This window comes from Primulina tabacum, chromosome 3 (assembly GCF_025594145.1).
Source record: "Primulina tabacum isolate GXHZ01 chromosome 3, ASM2559414v2, whole genome shotgun sequence".
NCBI classification, from domain to species: domain Eukaryota; kingdom Viridiplantae; phylum Streptophyta; class Magnoliopsida; order Lamiales; family Gesneriaceae; genus Primulina; species Primulina tabacum.
This window is the reverse complement of record NC_134552.1, coordinates 12,306,854-12,328,759: the sequence shown is the minus strand read 5'-3', so window position 1 is coordinate 12,328,759 and position 21,906 is coordinate 12,306,854. Positions and strand designations below refer to the sequence as shown.

Here is a 21,906-nt window from a genome sequence, read left to right as displayed (position 1 = left end):
TAACAAGTATTTGGACACGTGTAATTTGTCTTTTGAAATTTGAAATATGATCTTTATTTGGATAATTATTGTATTTTTCAGTTTACAAATTTAGTAAAAACTGTAAAGTAATAATAAATAATAAGTATACTACTATTTTATTTACTTTACAAAATGAATATGATATTGATTTTTATTAATCTGGTTCGACCGCCAAGAGGAATTGGTTGAACAGTTATTGAAAGATTGATTACCGGTCCGATTATTGAAACGTTGGAGAAACAAATGTCTCAAAAGAAACAAGTCTATTTTTCAGGGATCGGGCTAATTTTATAAATTATGCACGAGAATATTTTATTTACTTTACTTTACTTTAATCTGAGGCGTTTGTCACAAGTCAAGATCCTATAACTAGCATGAGGTCCCTCGGATGTATCCCTCAACGATACATGCCAGCCAAGGGCCGTACCAATCTCTTGAAGTTCATCCATTACGGAAAGAGAGTCACGGATGTACACATGTCCACCAGGCCTCAACATTCGATCCATTTCAAGCATGATGGTAGAGATGTTGCATCTGAGATAGAGAAATCAACAAATATCTCCTAATTTCAGTCAAATAAACAAGGATATTATAAATGCTGTTCAAGATTTATGTGACGGTGACAACTAACATCAAGAATTTCCACTGCCAAAGAAATCTATGATTATTTAACTCAGAGCCTGATCAAGATTATAAAAATCGTAGGATTTTAGCCAGAACAGATTGTAGAGTCCAGAAAGAAAGAAGTCACATAGAGCAAATAGAGTGGAAATAAAACTCACCTGTTCCTTTCAACAGAGAAAAGTCCTGCAGCGTGAATTAAGTCATAGGTTCTCGGGCATGTGTCAAATGGCTCACACCTGAAACGTTGCAGGCATTTTGATAATACAATAACTGGCGTTTGCGCTATTTTAAAAGTCCTTTTTGACGATACTTCAATAAATTTAAGCTTTGTAAAAAATATATGGGGAAGGGGGTGGTCTTTGTGACTAACGCACATAGGGGACACAGAATTAAAGAGGAGAATCATAAACAAATATTTACCAGTTGTGCATGACGCCAATGAGACCACGGTCATATATGACTGGCAATGTATTGGGTTCACTTATCGGAACAATGTTGAGCACCCAGCAATCCAAATTGTTTTCAATCAGAGCTGCCGCAAAACTGCCAGCCAAGAAACTAAGATCAATTTCAAAACCCGGGGAGGCCAACTGATGACAAGATATACGCTCCTTCATGATATCAATTATGAGGGAGTATGCTGAATGTGAATGAATAAAATGAAGGGAACGTCGAACGAGTTACCCTCCAAAGCCCGTCCCTCATGTCCAACACGTTTCTAAGTTTGAACTTTTTCCAATGTAAAACACGTACATATCCTTCAATTATCTCTTTCCAGTATCTTGATTCTGCCCTGTAAAGCTCTTTCCTTGATAAATAAGCATCAAATTGTATGCTCTGAAGCCTTTCCGGAGGATTCTTCAGGCGTTCCGGCCAAGTAGCAACGTTAGAACCATATCCTTCCTCGGGTAGGCAAGCTATACACGCCTTTAAATTAACATACCTGAAATATTTTGAAATGGGAAAAATTATATCAAGAGAATTTTGTTTAACTGATTAACTTAATAATATTCAGATGAACACAGTATAAAATAAAAAAAAAATTATAGCTGTGATGTCTAACAAATTTTATACGGCCATGCATCATTTTTTTATATTTAGTCTCACTCATTCTGGAAAAAACGAACATTCTTTTCATTGGACATTCACTGCACAATGAAAATTTTCTAGAATTTAATTTGTCGCTCATAAGTCATGCAGATGCATGTGAAACTTTACTATCAGAAAATAGATCTTTACATGATTATGATCATGGGATTATCAGAAGTATGCTCAGATAGGTCATTATAACCTATTTGCTCAAAAGGCATAGGATGAATCTCCAGCTGAGCCCCACGACAATAAAACATTAAACTAAAACTACTTCCTGCAACCTTGACGGATCTCTAGAGAGGTACATATCATAAAAGAAAGGTTATCTTATCGACAAGTTAAAGTCTAGAAGATGAACCTTGATTATCACGACAGAGAACGCTAAATCAAATACAAGGAAATATACCAAACATTGTCTGGGTCATCATTAGGTTCACAGAGTGGTGGTTGCATTCCTTCCTCCCGGCTCAAATAGCAGCTATTATTTAACGGCTTCTGCCATAATGCAATGTAACCTTCCCTCTTTACAAGGTTCCAACAAAGACGTTTGGTAAGGTTAATCATATCTGGTAACAATAAATAAAACTGGTTTAACAAAAGACTGCCAGTTGCTAATTATTTTGGAGGCTGGCAGCTAAACCTGCTTTTGCAAATGCAATTCAAATTCTAAGTGTCACTGTCAAACAGTAATGATGTAAAAAATTCAAAATTTTTTTGAGGTGTATAAATGCAATATCACATCAAGTTAAAAGCAGGAAAAACAAGGCCAGACATGGAAAGATTTGGAAACATTTTCTTTTCTTACCACAGAAGTCCAGAGCAATTGGGATTTTGCTGGAAAAATAGCGAAACATGTAATTTGGCTACCGGTCTGGGGTTAATGCCAAATTTTTAAGCAATTTACCTTTCCATTGTTCTTCAAAGACTGCTTCATGCTTATAAACAGACTGTGCTGCCCAAACAAAATATCCTCCTGCTCGAAGCATCCTGTTTACCTCAAGCAGCAATATCCCATCTATGAAACACCAAGTGAACCATAAGCACCAACACCAGTCCAATAGTGATTATGATAATCTCTCGAAGATCTTTCAGGAATGACCATAAAAATGGGAGCATATTTTGCATTTTGAACGAAACTTCTAATCAAAAAATTCCCCACATTATACAACCACAGATAATCAATAAAGAAAAATCATTTCTGATGTCCAAAAGCACAAAACTGATTCATATATCTTATCATTACAGTGAACATATAGGAAATTTAATTTTCACATTTTATCGACTTGCTAAAAATCACAATGGCTGAAGGAGTATTTAATAATGATAATCATACCATCTCGAGTCCAGTTGATTCTACACCTTGAACAATGAATCAAGTCGAATGCCTGACTTGGATACAGTAATCGTCTAGTTGCAAATGCAGCCACCATTGCAGGCACGCCACGTTCAAGTGCAAATTGAATCTGGCTCTCATGAACATCTTTTGGAGCTATAGAAAGCGTGATGACATTCCGTGACATCAGATAAGAGCCAAAACTTGCAATACCACAACCGACATCCAAAACAACTCGAGTGTGTCGACCAAATGCAATTTCAGGGAGCATCTAAATAATACGAGCACAAAAAAGAGTTTGAAACATAATTTTGATTCTGTCTAGGCCATAGCCTGTTTCTTAAATTTTGACATTGGTGGCCAGAAAATTTATAACAACTAAACACCTTTTGAATCTGATCCAAGTACGAATCAGCTCCATTAATGAATTGAGTGCCACCTCCAGGAAACTTGAACTTCTTCTTGTCAACTACAATCCAATTCTGACCTCCTTTGTCCTCGGTTAATAGCGCATGAGGAACATTGCTAAACCAAACCTGTATAGAATAATCGCTTGTAGAAGACTTCCATAAACTTTAAATAATTATTACTCTCATTTACACTTGGAAAGAATCCTAACAGCTCTTAAAATCATCACATGAATTTGAATCACACGTTATATCTACATTTGCTTTTAGGCTTGATATGTATCAATTTAAGTATCATCTCATATAAGAGAAAAAGGTGATAATTTAACCAAACATTCAAGGAGACTGACTATTTCACCTTCTGATGAAGGACCCAAATTTAACATAAATTCAATCTTAAAGAACGTAAAACCTTGTCCTTCAACACAAGTAGCAAAAAAGAGAAAACAAAATTCCGAAAAAATATTAGTTTCTTCTACAAGCGAATACAAAAAATCACCTCATCTCTACTTCTGGGCCAGGGAATCGGATTTTTGTACCCTTTAGGAGCGGGAATCAAACAATTCGAACCCTCTCCCTTTTCCGGGCAATGCCGCTCAAACTTCTCCCCTCTTCCCGTCGAGCTCAACTTCCCAATTGCTTTCTCATTGTCCAAACAGGGTATATAGTCACTCCTACTCTCTGCACACACCGGAAACTTCTTAATCCGAACCCTGATTCCTCCCCCGCGTTCCAAACCAGGAGTCTCATTCGCCCTCTTCCAATTCTCCAACACCTCAGGATCATACTCCCCCACCTCAAAATCATCCGTCATCCTACCGTTCTCATCCACCACCCCCATCCTCAGCAACGACGGAGGTGCCGGCACCTTCAGCTGCGGCAGACGATGAGGAGGCGGTGAAACATCATTTTCCTTCATTCCTGACGCATGGGGCGACACTGTCTCATTTAAATTCAATGACAGATCAAAGGTTTTGTTGGAATTGGGAGAAAGGGCAATCGAAGATGAAGTCGGAGGCATTTCACGGTTACCCTGCAAGGTGGAGAAAGAAATTTGCTAAGCGTTTGCCCAAGTAGAAGAAAACAACGGAGACAAGAAGGAAAGCAGATATCTTGATCAGAGCCGATGATCCCCCGCCATTCTTCATCTTCAAAACTGTAGTGATTCAATGGAATCTTGCGAAGAAGAAGAAGATGGTGTAGTGTAGATGGATTGAAGTAGAAGTAAGCTAAACGTCTGATCTCCGTGGTTCTGTGATCGAAATCACGTTCTATGATCATCTAGTTGCCTCCATGGATTACTCCACAATTAATTCAAATATTTTATATATATAAAAAACTAATTTACAATTTTCCAATTTACTAAATTGAAAATATAAATTTTAAACAAAATAAACAACCAATAATTTATAGGACTAGCTTTTGGTATATAATTTGTCAAATACGATTATTTTACTAATATATGCTACATACAGCTACAAAAATCCGAAAATTTATCCAATGCACGTTGAACATTAAAACATTATCGTTTTGCTCATCATTTTATCAGGTTGAAAAATTACCAACTCAAAACAAATCTAGCCAATTTTGTGATAGATATAGCGGGACGAGATGATCGGTATCTATTTTAGCGTGTTGAGATATTGTCAACTCAACTTTGTTTTTTTGACAACTCTAATCGAACTCAATAAATATGAACTCGAATTTAATTTAAAAAACCATTTAAAATTTAAAAACAAAAGGAAATAAAGGATAAAACCCTTAATACTAAAACTTATAAGAAATCATCTATCAAATTTAGCATATTTTAACATCAGTGTTAGTACCATGTGAACATGAAACTGAATAATAGATTTAACACATGGCGTGTAAGGAGTATGGAGTAGTCCTTGCATATGCATTGTCTGATTCAACGAAGAAATTAAGGAAAATGGGCTGCTTTTGGTAAGCACTTCGAACGTCTAATTTCCTTTAAAATAGTTTAATAATTATTATAATAAGAATGATCTTTCATGGTTTCAGCTTTATTATTCTATTTACGGTTAGTTATGTACAATACTTACGTGAAATATCGAGATTGTCGAAAAATCTAATGAAAAATATCAACTCAAGTGTTTTCAAAACTTAAGCACGCGTATCGATGAAATACATAGAGACAACAATGGTGCATGCGTTTGATCTTTGAAAACACAGTGAGTTAATAAATTGACAAATAACTTGCTCAAATAGCCTCCCCATGCATAAAAAGAGGCCACTAGATTTGGCACCAAGAATCCCAACTTTGCTTCACGAACAGAGAATGGAAATGAGCAGCGTTAAGCTTTTGGCTGAGTATGGGCTGCCTGCGTTTGGCGACTAAGCCCACAAACGCGATTTCACCATGGGCCCATTTATGTGGCCTACTAAACAAGAATTTGATTCAAAATTTTGGTTAAACAGGGTTTGAGATTGGAATCGAGAGCCACCAGACAAGTCTATTTTCAGCAACATAGATGGGCCTACCACGGTGTGGTCCTGGCCTGGGCCCAAATTTATACAATTATACCAACTAGTTAATCAACCAACACTAATGATATGGCCCGGTTGTTCGAAATATATTACAACCCACTAGCGCAAATTAATTATCAAAATGGTCTCAATCTGCAAATTTCCGTACTTTGGGGCCCAATTTGGAAATCCAAAGCAACATCAACCACTGGATCTCCGGAAATTCCCGCCCATCAAATATTATTTTGAGGGCGACAAATGATATTTATCTGAATTTTTTAGAAATTATTATTATTAGTGAAACCTGAGTTTTTTTTTAAGAAAAATAATGTTAAAATCATATTATGAGCTATATACAAGATAATTATCCAATATATTAAATTTGACCGCCTATAAGTTAGAGAAAATTCTCCGATAATTTTTTTTATGATAAGGTGACTGTTACGGTTTGAAATTTACCCTAACAGTTGCGCTACATCGGAACGACTCGAGAAAAATCTAGTCACGTATGATATCAAATTATAAAGATTGCATTTTTTTATATTATATCTATACACTTTTTCTATATGCACATAAAGGCACGAAATTAAACAAACGATTTCAGCGCCAATGAAAAGTGTGGTCTTACGGATCCGTACCCGGAGCGCCACTTGAATATGAGTGGTTTGGAAATGGGTTCGGCTTCAGTGATTGTGGGTTTACTTACCACCATTAATTTTAATTCAATTTGGGCTTTTGATATTTTAATGGGCCCATAGGTATTTTTTTGGTCAAGCCTATTATGTGAGGACTGGCCCACCTAATGAGGACACATTAGCAGTATAGATTATTATAATATTGTTGATTCTTGAAAATTACTGTTCTTAAAAAGACGACATTTAGACATTCACAAGAAACTCGTCTTTTCGTTTTTCTCCTTATTTACTTCTAACACAAGAACTCACAGTTTCAAAAATATTATTTTGCCACTAAATATAGATCGAGTCGATATTAGGGGTGGGCACGGATCGGATTTTTCGGGTTTCAGGTAGTTCGGATCGGATACTCGATTTTTTCGGGTAACATTTTCATTACCCGAACCCGATCCGATTCTAGACATTACCTGTCTTTTCGGGTACCCGATAAGGTCGGGTTCGTGTTTTTTTTTTTGGACAAACTAACATTTTCTCCCAAGATTGCCGCTCACAATCACCGACCCTCGTTCTAACTAGAGGTCAGTAATTGGAGTGCTTTTGAATGAGAAACGTACATGTACAGCTTTGGAAAAGAATGTAATAATTGATTAGCTGTGTTGCAACATTTTCCAATATATTAAACTGGACCGGTCCAATTATAAGCCCATATATATATATATATATTCAAAAAAACAATCGGGTACCCGAGAGTAGCAACTCTATATCCGTATCCGATCCGAATAAAATATAGTCGGGTTTGAGTAGTACTCGAACCTGACTAGTTATCCGATATTACCCGAAAATTGCACCCGATTGGGTACGGTCGGGTGGAACCTGAAAAATCTGACCCGATTACCCACCCTAGTCGATACGTTTAACGATTCACGTATATAAATACGTGAGAATAAAAACACAAAAACACTAATATTTTGTTTTATTAAATGTAAAGGGAGTCAGAAAATGATGAGTTTATATTCTAATATATTTATTTGTGTTATAAGGTAAATTTTAATTGTTTAAATCTATAGTTCATAATCATTATTTTTTATTGTACATAAATGATAGTTATGAATTGGGACGATAATAACGAATTCAAGTGTGTTTGACAGGTCAATGTCAACAACAGAAGGCAAAAAAAAAAAAGGAATATATTTTTTGTGAGACGACGGTCTCATGAATTTTTATCTGTGAAACGAGTCAAATCTATCGATATTCACAATAAAAAATAATACTCTTAACATAAAAAGTAATACTTTTACATGGATGACCCAAATAAGATAGCCGTCTCATAAAATACAACCCATGAGATCGTCTTACACAAATTTAAAAAAAAAAAAGAGTAAATGAATTCAAGCAAAATCTATTATTTTCATTTTGAGACGAAAGATATTAATAAAGTGAATATGATTCTTTTTAAATTCAAGATTGAATTTTTTTTTTTAAAAAAAAACTAAAACCCAACTTAATTTCATGATAATGACAACATTTGTCGAAGAAAAGCCCTTCACCGACCCCTAGGTCCGTAACCCCGTGTCGATCCAGAAGGGTAATTTCGTCTAAACAAGTATGTGGGTCCACACTGGAACACGTGCCAAGGAATAAATGGGCCACGATGGTAAGCCGGAATTCCCTTCACGCCTTCCAGAAGTTCTTGGAATTCCTGGCCAAGAATCGTCATAAGATCTACGGCTCAGAATCTGACACGTGTAACATGCCAAGTGATCATCCGACGTAGCACCCGTTTTTGCCTTGAAATTGATACGGCCTTTTTTTGCTGCTTGTCCCACTTTCCAGTTTGTAACACTAATTCGGTATTCGCTTCTGGAAATCGATAGAATAAGCAAAATAACGGGGAGATTACTCATATTTTGTTCGAGTGCTGCCAAAAATTTGGTGGGGAATGAATCTACATGGGGAAGGAGTTGGAGAAAGTGTGAGAATGTGGAATGAGAGATTGGTGTTCATGTGGGGGTATTTACCGGGAGCGTTGCCGCAAAGGTCGCCGCTTCTTTCGCCGGTGCCGGTACGGCTGCCTCCCGACGCTGGGAATTATTGGAAGGATGTTTGTGGTGGTGGCTGTGGTTTTGCCATGGCCATTTCAGGTTTTCTTTTTCTTTTTCTTTAAATTATACTCTTCTATTTTATTTTTTTTTACATACGGATATAAAAAATCTTTTGGGTGATTTTGTTTTTTCTGTTTTTCTTTCAGATTTTTTCTTAGGGTACTGAATGCATAGTTTATGTTCTTCAGTTTCTGTACAATCCTTTTTCTGTTTTATCAAGAACTTTATCTTTATATTTTTTAGTGAAACTAACAAGATAGAAATTTGTTGGCATTTTTAGCATAAAGATTCATTGAAATCTTCAAAATGCAGACCTCAAGGTATACTTGCAGTATCATTGACTGGGTTTTACAATTAAAGTTCATTTTCTAAAGTTTATATTTCATAATTCGAGATTAAAGTCAACGGGACTCTTGTACTAGTAAAGTTTGATACTTGGATGAAAATCTTGGATTTAGCGACCTACTGTTTACCCAAGATTGTACTGAGTACTGGTTCAATTAATCTTCCTTCTTTATTATAAATTTTCTAACTTGAAATCTATCTACTATTGTTAATGTTTGGAATTGTAATCTTGCAAAATTGATGGACATAGATTCTGGGAAGCTCATTACGTGGGGATCTACAGATGATTTAGGTCAAAGCTATGTGACATCAGGAAAACATGGGGTAGTTCGACATATTGTTTTGAATTTGTTGATTTGCCCTCTTCAGTTTCTTCTTTTATTAATCCGTGTATTCCGTTGATAATTTTTAAGGAAATGCCAGAGCCTTTTCCACTTCCTGCAGAGGCCTCAATAGCTAAAGCAGCTGCTGGATGGGCGCATTGTGTGGCTGTAACAGGTAGTCCTAATCTGATTTTCAGTATTGAAGTAGTGAACTAAGTGGGACTTAATTTGCCTGTAGTTATCTCTCTTTATCAGGTAATGACCTTATATTAAAGTTTTAAGCAAAGCACGCAGAAGCATATTCTTTAGAATTTAGATGTACGAATAAAATTATATCATACAGTATCAACTATGCAACAAGATAATATGAATATCCATTGGTTGACTTGAAAAGATGTTTGATTAGTGCTTTGAATTTCATCCTAAATTCACAAACACTACATTTTAGGCAGACTTCAAGTGCCTCTTCGTTTTCGGCGCTTATCCATTTTTGGTTGGTATTGGAAATGCAACAACATGATTGTTCATAACATTATAGTGGATTAAAGTAGAATGAATCCCGAGTGACCTTTGCATGTGATAGTTTTTCTTGGTTCATATATTTCTGTTGCATCATAAACCGACTCAGCACAAATGGTCAAAAGCAGAGGGTGCAGAAGTTTACACTTGGGGGTGGAAAGAATGTGTTCCTTCAGGAAAGGTCTTTGGTGACCCTGCAACTGGATTAAACACAGAGAAGGACGGCTTTGAGAGACACGGCTCCATTACAGTGAACCCTCGGTCTCAGGGGTCAAAATCCAGTGGGACAGCATCTGGTGGAGATATGAAAGGTGGGGATGAAACTACGAAGCGAAGAAGAATGTCTTCGGCTAAACAGGTCGCTGAAAGCTCAACATCTGGTGATGAAACTCTCTCAGCCTTTCCATGCTTGGTGACACTGAACCAAGGTGTAAGGATAGCTACCGTTGCTGCTGGTGGTCGACATACTTTAGCATTGTCAGGTAAATTGTTGTCCCGTTATTTCACTGCAACATGGTACTCCGGGAATTCAACAACTGGAGAGCTGTTATCTTGTATATTATTCCGAAGTTTCAGATGTAGGACAGGTGTGGGGTTGGGGCTATGGCGGTGAAGGACAGCTGGGATTGGGTTCTCGGATCAGAATGGTGTCCTCTCCTCATCCCGTGCCCTGCATCGATTCATCCTTCTCCAAAGATCACTCCATGGCCCTTTCTCGTGGAACCGTGGGTTCAGATGGTCAAGGTTTTAGAGTTTCTGGAAGTTATGTAATAGCCATTGCATGTGGAGGTCGACATAGTGCAGTAATTACAGGTAGGGGTTTATAACATTTTTTCTCTCGTTTACAGCCTGCTTTGAACTTTACAATATCATGACTAAGCTAAATGATTTTTTTTATCTTTGTACTCACTATAGTGAATGCAATTAATTTTGCGATATTTTTTTATGATGTAAATTTTTTTTTTTGAACAGATTCTGGTGCAATATTAACTTTTGGTTGGGGATTGTATGGACAGGTGGGATCCCAGCTTACTTATGATTTTCAAATGAGTTTTATTTGGTATTGTTTGTTCACTTCACACTACATAAAAATAAAAGTAATATTATAATGTGTGTATTTCCGAAGGTTTTTTCATAATGGATTAAAGTGGTCAGTTTTAAGACTCGAAGATTATACATCAGAATCTTTTGCATATCGGCTTATCAATTTCTCTATGCAATTTTTAATAACATGCAGTTAAAATATTAACTTTCGTTAGTGACAATTGTCATTTACAATTTCTGTGAGTTGTATAGAAAATAACTGGATGATTTTGACTTCATTTTTTTCAATTTGTGAGGATACTTATTCATTTCTATCATATGTTCACTGTTTCCCCCTCATCATTTGACTAAATTCATTTATTTGCTACCTCTTAAACTCTTCATCCAATGTTGATATGATCAGTGAGTGTAGTTCAAACAATATGTTTTCTCAATTTAATTATTAGGTTTGTTCCTTTTGGTCTATTTATCCACTCTCATCTCATTGTTTGGCATGACCGAGTTAGTGCAAATGTCTTCTTATAGAATTTTTTTTTTCATGATGCAGTGTGGTCAAGGAAGTACAGATGATGAGCTTAGCCCAACTTGTGTATCTTCCTTACTTGGCATCAAGATAGAAGGTGTAGCAGCGGGACTTTGGCATACTGTCTGCGTATCTGCTGATGGTGATGTTTATGCTTTTGGGGGGAATCAGTTTGGTCAGTTAGGAACTGGCGCAGATCAAGCTGAGGTATTGTTGCAACTTTCTTTTGATTGTATTAGAAACTTCAAACAGATGCATAACATGCCTTTCAATAAATGTGACTCCGATACTTGATATTGAATCACCCTTCATAAAAAGTATCTATTGAATTATGATTTCAGTACAACCTGTTGTTGTCTCGTTAGAAATTTTACCACTCAGAAATTAGGAATATTGCTTTTAAGATAACTAAATACAGATTCCCATTTCTCGAAGCTTTTTAATTCTGGTCATGAATTGTTTTTTTTTTTTTAATTTCTTGACTCACAAGTAATTCAGTATTTCCTTTTATTGAAATGCCTTCAGATTTTGCCTCGACTACTGGATGCTCCATCTCTGGAAAATGTGCATGCAAAAACTGTATCTTGCGGAGCTCGTCATTCTGCAATTGTCTCAGGTATGTAAATCATCAAGCAAGTGAAGTTCCTGTAGTAGAAATCTTCATATGGAGCATTTTTTTACTGTTTTCTCTTTGAAGTGAATTATAAAGATCCACATAAATGTTCCATAATGGTGCCACATATGTCAACTGCTGCAAGTTTTATAGAACATACATGATTCATATTTCAAACATAATGTAAATTTTCCCGGCTCGAAGGTAATAATAGTGATGTCAAGTACATCCAAAGAAGTTAACTTGATAAGGATTAAAATGAATTCTGATTGTCTTCGTTAACTCACAAGTCTCAATGAAATGTGCATTGAAAGATTTCCCTTCCTTGACTGCCGGAACACATGTAAAAGAACTACATTAGTGTTAGGTTAAAGGATTTGGATTAATGAGAAACTAAACTTGTAATTCCATAGGATTCAACTCTGTGTTGAAAACTTAGTAACTTTTCTTGGGATTCGCAGCCCGAACATTTTCATTCCATCAAGAATTTTTTGTTTTGTTTTTCCTTGATCACGGATTTGATACTTTGGAAATTTTTTTGTTAACATCATGAAATAGTTGCCACATAAGAGAATTTCACTGCGTAGCATTCAAATTCTCCTACACATTGGTAAAACAAGCTAGCATGATGCCACTGTAAGTTTGACAAGTGACGCATTTCGATCTCCATTAAGTAAAAAAGATTAAAAGCAGGCCAAAATCTTTGTTAAATAGAATATGTACTTGTACTCGGAACAATACTCAAGCTTCTTCTCTGATTAGCTTCGTTTCTCACTGGTGGTGACTTTCTGATTCACCATCTGTTTCTATTCACTTTGTGTAGACAATGGAAAAACATTTTGCTGGGGTTGGAACAAGTATGGTCAGGTACATTCTCCCATTTTTGGCCTAGTATACAAGGATCAGACTATAATAACAACAATGTTCCTAAACATATTCAACATTTGGTGCATTTAATTTCCCATATGCAAAGATTCTATTCAGTTTATCATATCAACAACAAATAGATAATGCAGTTAAATATGCTACACGGATACATTGCAATCCAACTAGTTTTTACATGAACCTGCAGCTTGGATTAGGTGATGTGATCGATCGTAATATCCCTTGCCAAGTTTTAATGGACGGATGCATCTCGAAAACCGTAGCATGTGGCTGGTGGCATACTCTACTGCTCGCTGAATCACCAGATTGAACATTTTCCTCATGGTCCCCACAGTTTTGATAGATTAGAAGTTACCTCTTCGTTGTCATCAACCATGTGTCCAACTTCTATGTATATGTACGTACAGTAGCATCCATACAGGTACTTGTATTCACTTGATGATTATTCCTTTGTGGTTGAGTCCTGTTTCCTTTCAACAACTCCACTGTGCTGATGCCTGCTATGTTGGCATTGATCAGCCATGCCATGTACATTGTTTAAAAATGGGAATCTATTTAATACTCCAATTATTAACTATTAAATTATAAAGAGTCTAGGGGTGTGCAATCAGTCTATTCGGTTACCGACCGAACCAAATAGACCTATAATCGATTTAATCGATTTTATTTTCGAATAACCGAACGGATTGAAAAATTCATAGAAATCGAATTATCCGAACCGATTTTCAAATTGGTTACCGACCGAAATAATCAATATTTTTTTAAAAAATGCGAATTTTAACAAAAAATAAATAAAATAATGTAAATAACAATAAACACTGAACAAAAAATATCAATAACAAATCAAAATATTGAAAATAAAATCATTGAATGAATGATTTTCCTTCTAATATATGAAAATTGGGTTTCCTTCTAATGCATTTTTAATGCTCATATCCAATTTAAATTAATATATATACTAATTTGGTTCAACCGAATTTTTCAAATTAAAACCGAAACCCAACCGAGTTAACCGATTGTTTAAAATTTCAAAACCGAACTTCCGAATTAACCAAACTGAATTTTCGAATTAATTCGATTCGGTCGGTTAATTCGGTTTAACCGAAATTTTGCGCACCCCTAATAAAGACCCTTTAGAGACCAAGAATCAAATCATTTTCCAGCTTGGAACAACTTCAAGTTCGTGGACCAATTTATTATAACCAACTCATACATATTTATTTGAGTAATGGTATATGTACAACCAATTTTGTAAAATAATTCTTACATCGCAAAAAATTCAATACAAAAATTCCATTTATCAACATCTCGTGATAAATTCAATGTAAAATCTCACGATATAATAACAAAATCTCACGATTTAATTGTTGTACAACATGTATCATATTTTGGTTGTATCTTTAGCATTATTCTATTTATTTAACATATCATAATTATCATCTGCTCATAACAAATATCTATCCTAAATACGTGGGTTAATAAAAATTAACCATCGATTTCATGCTAATTTAAAGAAACATATTGAAAACATGCAAACAATATATGTTATGATTGTTTTTTTTTTAAATAAATCATTTTGCCTTTCCTTTGAAATATTCTAATTGTCATTGTATTAAAAAGGTATTTATAAAATATGCTCTCATTTTAAATTTAATTTAAAGATAAAGATATCCTACGTTACAAAAGCTAATTAATTTCCATGAATTAATAGCATTTAAATGTTTTTCACGGAATTATTATTTTTTTATCATCCAATAATAATTTTTCATATTTTGTACTGATAGAAGTTGAATGTGCCAAAGATTTCTGGAACCGGAGAAAGAGTTCTGCCCAAGGCAGATGGATGGTTATCTATAAATAAAGATAAAATCCAAGATACGAATACAGATTTATAGAGCGTATCTATCTTTCCTTGATTGTTGAAATTCTTTGAAAACTCCATCACACCGACACCAGAGAGAGGAGAGGGGCTGGTGGGGTCTGACTCAAGGCAAGATAAATAAATAGCAAAAACAGTTCTTTGTCGGGAATCGGATCCGCCACGCGGAAAGGAAAAAAGGGTATCGTTTTTTGGATTGGGTTTTCATCTGAGATCTTATGTTTTTTATTGAATTCATACCTGGGTTTGTGTTATAATTTTTGTTCTATCTGAATTCCGTTGCTTTTTGGATATTAGCTAGTATTCTGTGGGCAATGTGGATGTATTTTTGTCTGACTGTTGGTTTTGATCTGACCTTTGTCCTATGATTATGGTATGCTCATTTCGATGTGTTTGAACATGGTACTTTTTTGGTGATTTAATTGAGTTTAATAGGTTGCTATTTCTTCGTTAGAAAAATTCTACTATTTCTGCGTATTTTTGTACGTGCTCGTTGGATCACTCATGGATATGGATGTGAGTACATATCTAAATCTAGTTTAAGTTTCAGATGTCGGGCACTTTGCTCCGAAAATTCAGCTTTTACACTTTTGTCTGAGATCTATGCTTCGCAATTATTATGATTTACAGTGCTAAAATTTGTTGACAATTGTAGGTGAGAAATAAAATCACGAGAAACAAACGATTGTGGGCTTGATAGGCAAGTGTTGCTTTGAACTCCAAACATTTCCTCGGTTGATTTAATGTAAACTGAAATTTTTTGTATGATTTTTTGCATTAGGTAGTTAATTCTTATTGTAATTCCGTTACATCTGGGTTGGTCTCTGGTTTTGGGCCTGCTTATCTAAGAACTTGTATTACTGGCTTGGATTTAAAGGAACGTCTCCTTGAAATCGCCGTGTAATGGATTTCATGCCACCAGACAGTATTTTCCGAGGACTATATAGGGTAGGAATCAATTGAGAGTTATTGGTTTTTTTAATCCATCTTAAACTTGAAATACTTCTAGTAGCAACTTTGGCGAAGTGCAATGACCTATAACTGGCAGTCCACTGTATATCTATTTACTGGCCGAAAATGGGGATTTACTTGTGGAAAGATCCAGCCTGTAATACAGCTGGAAATTTGTTGCTTTTCGCGCTAAATTTGGTGCATGTATTTCAGCATTATCTTATGATGTATATGCTTGCGTCATCTCACTTTGTATCCAATGGAAAGTTTGAGTAAATTGTGCGTGCATAATTGGATATTTATTGTTAACGTTTGCCTAAATAGCTAAAATTCACGATACGTATGGGTGGTTTTGAGATAACTTAATGTGCCAGTGCAGAGGGGAGAGGGAAAATGACACCTTTGTTCAACCACAGCTTTAAATTTTATGTGTATTCCTCTTCTTAACTCCTCCATGCACATATTGCATTCGTGTCAGTTTTAGCATGAAACGGTTATGGAGAACCAACAACTTCGATGAGTTTGAGACATATCATTAATTTACATTACAGATGTCAATGTAGAGTTGTATAGAGCTGCATGCTTCTTCCTTTCTCCTGCATAAATATGGGGTGGAAATGACTCAATTTGTAATTTGTTTCAGGCTGTAAAATTTGTAAAGAAAAAACTTTCACAATCTTAGGATGAAGGCACTAATCCTGGTTGGAGGTTTTGGCACTAGATTGAGGCCCTTGACATTGAGTGTGCCAAAGCCACTTGTTGATTTTGCTAACAAGCCCATGATTTTGCATCAGGTATAATATTTCATGTCTGCTCAGCTGTATTTTGAATTATATCTGTGTTCAATATTTGTGTTCCTGTTGCAGATAGAAGCCCTCAAAGCCATTGGAGTGACTGAAGTAGTCCTGGCTATCAATTATCAGCCTGAGGTGAACTGCTTTGGGCTTTCTCTTCCCAGCACTGCAGATTACTAAGAACCTATTAAAAATAGATGTTTTAGTAAAAACTGAAAGTTTTTGTGCAGGTTATGCTGAATTTCTTGAAAGATTTTGAGGCGAAACTTGAGATTAAGATTACGTGCTCTCAAGAAACCGAGCCTCTTGGAACTGCAGGTCCCCTTGCCTTGGCTAGGGACAAATTGATAGATGATTCTGGTGCACCATTTTTTGTTCTGAACAGTGATGTCATCAGTGAATACCCGCTCAAAGAGATGATTGAATTCCACAAATCCCATGGAGGAGAGGCTTCCATAATGGTCACCAAGGTATGAAACCGCAACATGTTTTTATTTTTTCTAAAGGTTCTTGTTATGATCCAGGTCTAACTTCATATAGATGGTGACAACTAATCTCTTGATTTAGGTTGATGAGCCATCTAAATACGGCGTTGTTGTGATGGAAGAATCCACTGGACAAGTGGAAAGATTTGTTGAGAAGCCTAAGTTATTTGTGGGTAACAAGATCAATGCTGGAATTTACCTGCTGAGCCCTGCAGTTCTTGATCATATAGAATTACGCCCCACCTCTATCGAGAAAGAGGTGTTCCCAAAAATAGCAGCCCAGAAAAAGCTGTACGCCATGGTCCTACCTGGGTTTTGGATGGACATAGGCCAGCCAAGAGACTACATCACCGGTCTAAGGCTTTACCTCGACTCCTTAAAGAAGAAATCTTCTCCTAAGTTGGCTGTGGGATCTCATATAATCGGTAATGTACTAGTTGACGAAACTGCAAAAATCGGGGAGGGATGCTTGATAGGGCCTGATGTTGCAATTGGGCCTGGTTGTGTGGTCGAGACGGGTGTGAGGCTGTCTCGATGCACGGTAATGCGTGGTGTTCGTATCAAGAAACATGCTTGTATTTCTAGTAGTATCATTGGGTGGCACTCGACTGTGGGCCAGTGGGCTCGTGTGGAGAATATGACGATTCTTGGAGAAGACGTGCATGTCTGTGATGAAGTTTACAGCAATGGAGGGGTGGTTTTGCCTCACAAGGAGATCAAGTCGAACATCTTGAAGCCAGAGATTGTGATGTAAGCCAAGTGGATGATGATGTTTTGTTAAATTAATTTTAGTTTTCCTTCAGTGTAATGTTGAAGGTTATATAAGTACGGCCACTGGTTTGAAATGTATAACTAGTAACGTATGTGAATATAAATAAGGTATTGGTTGCTTTTTCTTTAATACACTTGTGTGATATTTTAAGGGAAACTAAGATTTGTTTATGTAAATATTTTCCAGATCGGTAGCAACCAACATTTCTCCCTGTTGTCAGAACTATTAAAAAATTTCTGAGTTGTGCCATCTTTTCTATAATTGATATCAAAATTAAGTTCACATATTCGACTTTCATGAATTACAAATGGTACAATTGTTAACAAAATTATGTTTGAGAGAACAACTGAAATATTGAATAACCAAGTCACATAGTTCAAAGATTTGAGTTCACCGAGAGTGTTTTTGAGAAAATAACAAGTTATATATATATATATATATATATATATATAATACATATATATATGTATATATATCAATTTTATCTGTATATATATGTATATTTAATGGACAAATATACATATATATACAGATAAAATGGAAATGTGACATGTCTATTCTGTTTTTATCTGTAGTCACAGTGAGGCTCCATATTGATTTCATTGCTCAATTTTGAGTGGAAAATCCCGCAAAAAAACACCTTTGATGATGTTGACCTTTATTTATTTCACATAACAGGACATGCGTTGGTAACTGTTTTATTATTTTATGTCTATTTTGATTTGAATTACACTTTGTTTTTTCTCCAGTTAATTTGTAAATGTAGAATGTTCAAATCCTGACAAATAACTGGAATATATGGATATAAAATGGTATTTCATGATTCGCCCCCATTAAAATTCATATATATCTCGTTAATTAAACTGCTACAATTTGTTTTTAATTCTCGAATTTGAATTGAATCCCAATTCAAAAAGTAGTTGTAAAGTCATTCACAAACTAGCCCCACGATATTCTTTCTTCTATCTTATTCAAACATCTTACAAGTTAAAATACGCATGAAATCTTAAGACACGATTATTCATGCGTGCCTCCATTAAGTCTGATTTACACCAACTCAACAACACTTTCAATTATGAGCTCTTTTTGCCTTTCTGTTTGATTCAATTATATGTGATCTTTCACTCACACCCATGTTATCATCTATGGCTGATATTGTAAAAATATGTTCTTAAAAATAATTTATTAAACAGGAATATTGAAGTGTATTTATTTTTACTAAGCCCTTTTCTTTAATATGTAGGAAACCCCAACCTAATATGTACATTGTTTTCCTGAAATTTGAAAAACGCCTATGGTAAATCTTATACATCCAGTCTAAAGTTGGAAAACAATGAATTCATATGTGCATGAGGCAAAGTTGAACCTACAATATCAAGTTCAGAGCCGTTGTTGGGGAAATGATAATAAACTCTGTATAAGGACATCTGAAAAAATCTGACACAATATATATACATGGCAAGTTATAAAAAATGGTGTCAACGACGAATAAGGTGCGTTTATATTGTTGCGACAAGCCAAAACATGACATACGTAGAAATGGCAAGAAGAAACCACGATGCAAAGGCGAAAGCTATGGATATCTGGAACATATCACAGGAGAGTTTGGTCTCTATTTGGCAGATGTTTGTGTCTCTTGTAAAGAGAACCATCACACCAGCGGAGGAGCACGCAGCTGCAAGAGATAGAGTAGCTGTTACCTGCATAGACGGATGAATATATCTTTAGCAGAGAAACCCGGTCCGAAAACTGAAATCAGTGCTAATACTGGTTTAGTTCCTAAAATGTGTCAGCAAATGCGGCTCTTGTTTCGCTTATGTGAGGCATGTACTGCACAAAAATCCAAACACGACTCTTGCTGACAAAACATTTGATATAGCGAATTGTATTTGACCAAAAACAGTTAATGAATTTAAAAAAATCGAGCGGTATTATCGATTTCTTTACTAACATACGCCAGCGGGAGAAAAGAGAATCTTCGGTACCGAATAGCAAGTCATTATTAACTCCAGATGATCCATATGACGGGATTGTTTTCAAACGCGAGACACACACACATCCCCACTATGATGATTATCCTTACATGGCACCCACAGCTGGCCTATTTAGACTCGATGCATGCACCCTTAAGGATCAGTGCGGCCACATTTTATTCCACTATGATCATCTCCACCATCACTCAATCAAGATCCACTTGAAAGAGATATAAGCTTTATACCCTTGACGTGTTTTGTGTGGCTGTATATGTTGTATAGCCATAGAAATTTCGTTTCAGCTATTGTATGGTTTAAAAAATCGAGTAATGCAATTTAACTGCAAACTTTCGGTGCACCCATTTAAATATCATTGCTTAATCTGCTTTATGTTTGTTTAGAATGCATTTTAATGTGTTTTTTAAAATAATTTAAAAATCCTCATACTGTTAAAGATATGTCAAGGTCATTAGATGACAAAATAAAATAAAATTGCAGCACGGGGCGACAGGTGCACTTGCATGGTCTCCCCTGGTGCTTGTATATCTAGTGTCAACTGTCAAAATCAACACCAACAAAACCAACAGAGGAAGCTTCTGCCGTTAGACTCTTAAACTAATAAACATTATGGCAATAATAGAATAAAAGAACAGGAAATCACCTCACTGTCGGGACGTGCAAGTAAGTGAGAATTATGCTTATTTTGATTAAAAGCTCTACTCAACTTCGTTAAACTACTTGTTTTCAAATAAGTTGAATGGTTTGGTTTTGAGCAAATATAATTTCTCACCTTAGGATTAAGGTGAGAAATACCATTCCTAAGTGGAATTCTGGTGGTTGATTTGGTGTTGGAATGTAAGGATGGAAGCATTTTAAAATGAAGCTAGTTAAGAGATATAAGTTACCCAATCACCGATGACAAACAGGCTGACTATGATGTGATTATGCAAGTCTTTGTTGAATCTCAAAGCATGCATGTCGAGGCACGCAAGTCCAAAGCTCCACAAAACCTGAAGCCCCATTGATGCAATTAAGTAGCTGTCAAAAGATGCTTACCGATTAGCAACTCTTTGACAATATATAACATAAACAATTCCTAGACCTAACGGTAAAAAAAAAGCCTAGTGGGGTGAGAAATGCACAGAAATATACAAGAATATGTGGTTTTTCAGCATGATACCAAAAAAACACGTCCACTGCTGTCAAATTTGGAGACAAACATGTCAGATACAGCCGAAGTTTTATTACATGAGCCACCATTAAGCCCCTCTCGGCCCATTTTCCAGCAAACCTTCAGAATACCCCAAAATATGAAAATGGAACCAATGAACAAAGATGCCAGTCAAAGCTTATATTTTGTTGCTTAAACCTCGATTCAGACAGCAATTTGGTTCTCATAGCTTGATGGATCCTACACATGTCGATAAATTCTACACTTGATCGCAATTATTGTAAAAACGTACGGACATACATAAATTTATGCATTAAATTTCTTCCCCTTTTTCACACTACCTACATCAAAATAAGAAATATGTAACCCCCAGTGCTCCTCCTAAGAATTTCACCAAAAACAGAAAAAATAACCAATAATTCTTCCTTTCCATATAGATAAAAGCCCTAACACAACAACACAAGAAAAATAAATTAGTTTTTCCCTAATTACCACAAGCAACCCACAAATAGAACCATCACGATAAAAGCAAATAAAGGTAAGAAAAGGGAAAATTACCAAAAAGCAGTAGTGGTCGAGAAGCCAGAAGCGGAGGCCATAATTCCAATTGAACCTGCAGCAAAAAAACACTGCCCGATTCTTAATATCAGCCCACTCTTTTTCCCTGGACTGCCAAACAGTTCCTTCATCTTCTCTCTCCTTTCCTTCTCTCCCACTCTCTCTCTCTCTAAATAATATATATATATATATGTGTGTGTGTGTGTGTGTGTGTGTGTGTGTGTTCTTGGTAAAAATCGAATCTTTATGGTGGTGTGGGCTATTTTCCGAAGAAAGATGGAACAGTGGGATGCTCTTGCAATTTCACAACATTCCCATTAGATCGAATTACGTAAAGCAGAATCCCAGTACCCTTTTGCTGACTATTGAT

General features: G+C 35.8%; 3 protein-coding genes and 1 pseudogene across 8 annotated transcripts; 2 read left to right on the top strand and 2 right to left on the bottom strand.

Moving 5' to 3' along the window:
• Positions 1 to 216: 216 nt before the first annotated feature.
• Positions 217 to 4,774, bottom strand: LOC142540426 (putative methyltransferase PMT11; annotated as a pseudogene).
• Positions 4,775 to 8,407: 3,633 nt separating this feature from the next.
• On the top strand, positions 8,408 to 13,520 carry LOC142540425 (uncharacterized). Of its 4 annotated transcripts, none has more exons than XM_075646553.1 (10): positions 8,408 to 8,740; positions 9,297 to 9,370; positions 9,460 to 9,544; positions 10,014 to 10,370; positions 10,459 to 10,701; positions 10,861 to 10,904; positions 11,480 to 11,662; positions 11,981 to 12,071; positions 12,892 to 12,935; positions 13,141 to 13,520. In XM_075646553.1, the coding sequence occupies exons 1-10, from the start codon at positions 8,539 to 8,541 to the stop codon at positions 13,261 to 13,263; spliced, it is 1,446 nt and encodes a 481-aa protein (XP_075502668.1). In that variant the 5' UTR covers positions 8,408 to 8,538; the 3' UTR covers positions 13,264 to 13,520. The 4 variants fall into 4 exon arrangements, with proteins under 4 accessions (XP_075502668.1, XP_075502669.1, XP_075502671.1 ...); XM_075646554.1 differs by having other exon boundaries at positions 8,409 to 8,740; positions 10,017 to 10,370; XM_075646556.1 differs by having other exon boundaries at positions 8,410 to 8,740; positions 10,017 to 10,370; positions 10,465 to 10,701.
• A 1,209-nt stretch (positions 13,521 to 14,729) lies between these two features.
• On the top strand, positions 14,730 to 17,963 carry LOC142540424 (mannose-1-phosphate guanylyltransferase 1-like). Of its 3 annotated transcripts, XM_075646551.1 has the most exons (6): positions 14,730 to 15,013; positions 15,488 to 15,532; positions 16,427 to 16,577; positions 16,650 to 16,712; positions 16,808 to 17,047; positions 17,145 to 17,963. In XM_075646551.1, the coding sequence occupies exons 3-6, from the start codon at positions 16,467 to 16,469 to the stop codon at positions 17,814 to 17,816; spliced, it is 1,086 nt and encodes a 361-aa protein (XP_075502666.1). In that variant the 5' UTR covers positions 14,730 to 15,013; positions 15,488 to 15,532; positions 16,427 to 16,466; the 3' UTR covers positions 17,817 to 17,963. The 3 variants fall into 3 exon arrangements, with proteins under 3 accessions (XP_075502666.1, XP_075502665.1, XP_075502667.1); XM_075646550.1 differs by lacking the exon at positions 15,488 to 15,532; XM_075646552.1 differs by lacking the exons at positions 14,730 to 15,013; positions 15,488 to 15,532 and adding an exon at positions 15,077 to 15,205.
• A 1,287-nt stretch (positions 17,964 to 19,250) lies between these two features.
• LOC142540423 (CASP-like protein 5B1) lies at positions 19,251 to 21,906 on the bottom strand. Its single transcript, XM_075646549.1, has 3 exons — positions 21,537 to 21,906; positions 20,713 to 20,845; positions 19,251 to 19,534 (listed from the first exon to the last, which is right to left on the bottom strand). Exons 1-3 carry the CDS (start codon positions 21,665 to 21,667, stop codon positions 19,334 to 19,336), a joined length of 465 nt encoding a protein of 154 aa, XP_075502664.1. The 5' UTR covers positions 21,668 to 21,906; the 3' UTR covers positions 19,251 to 19,333.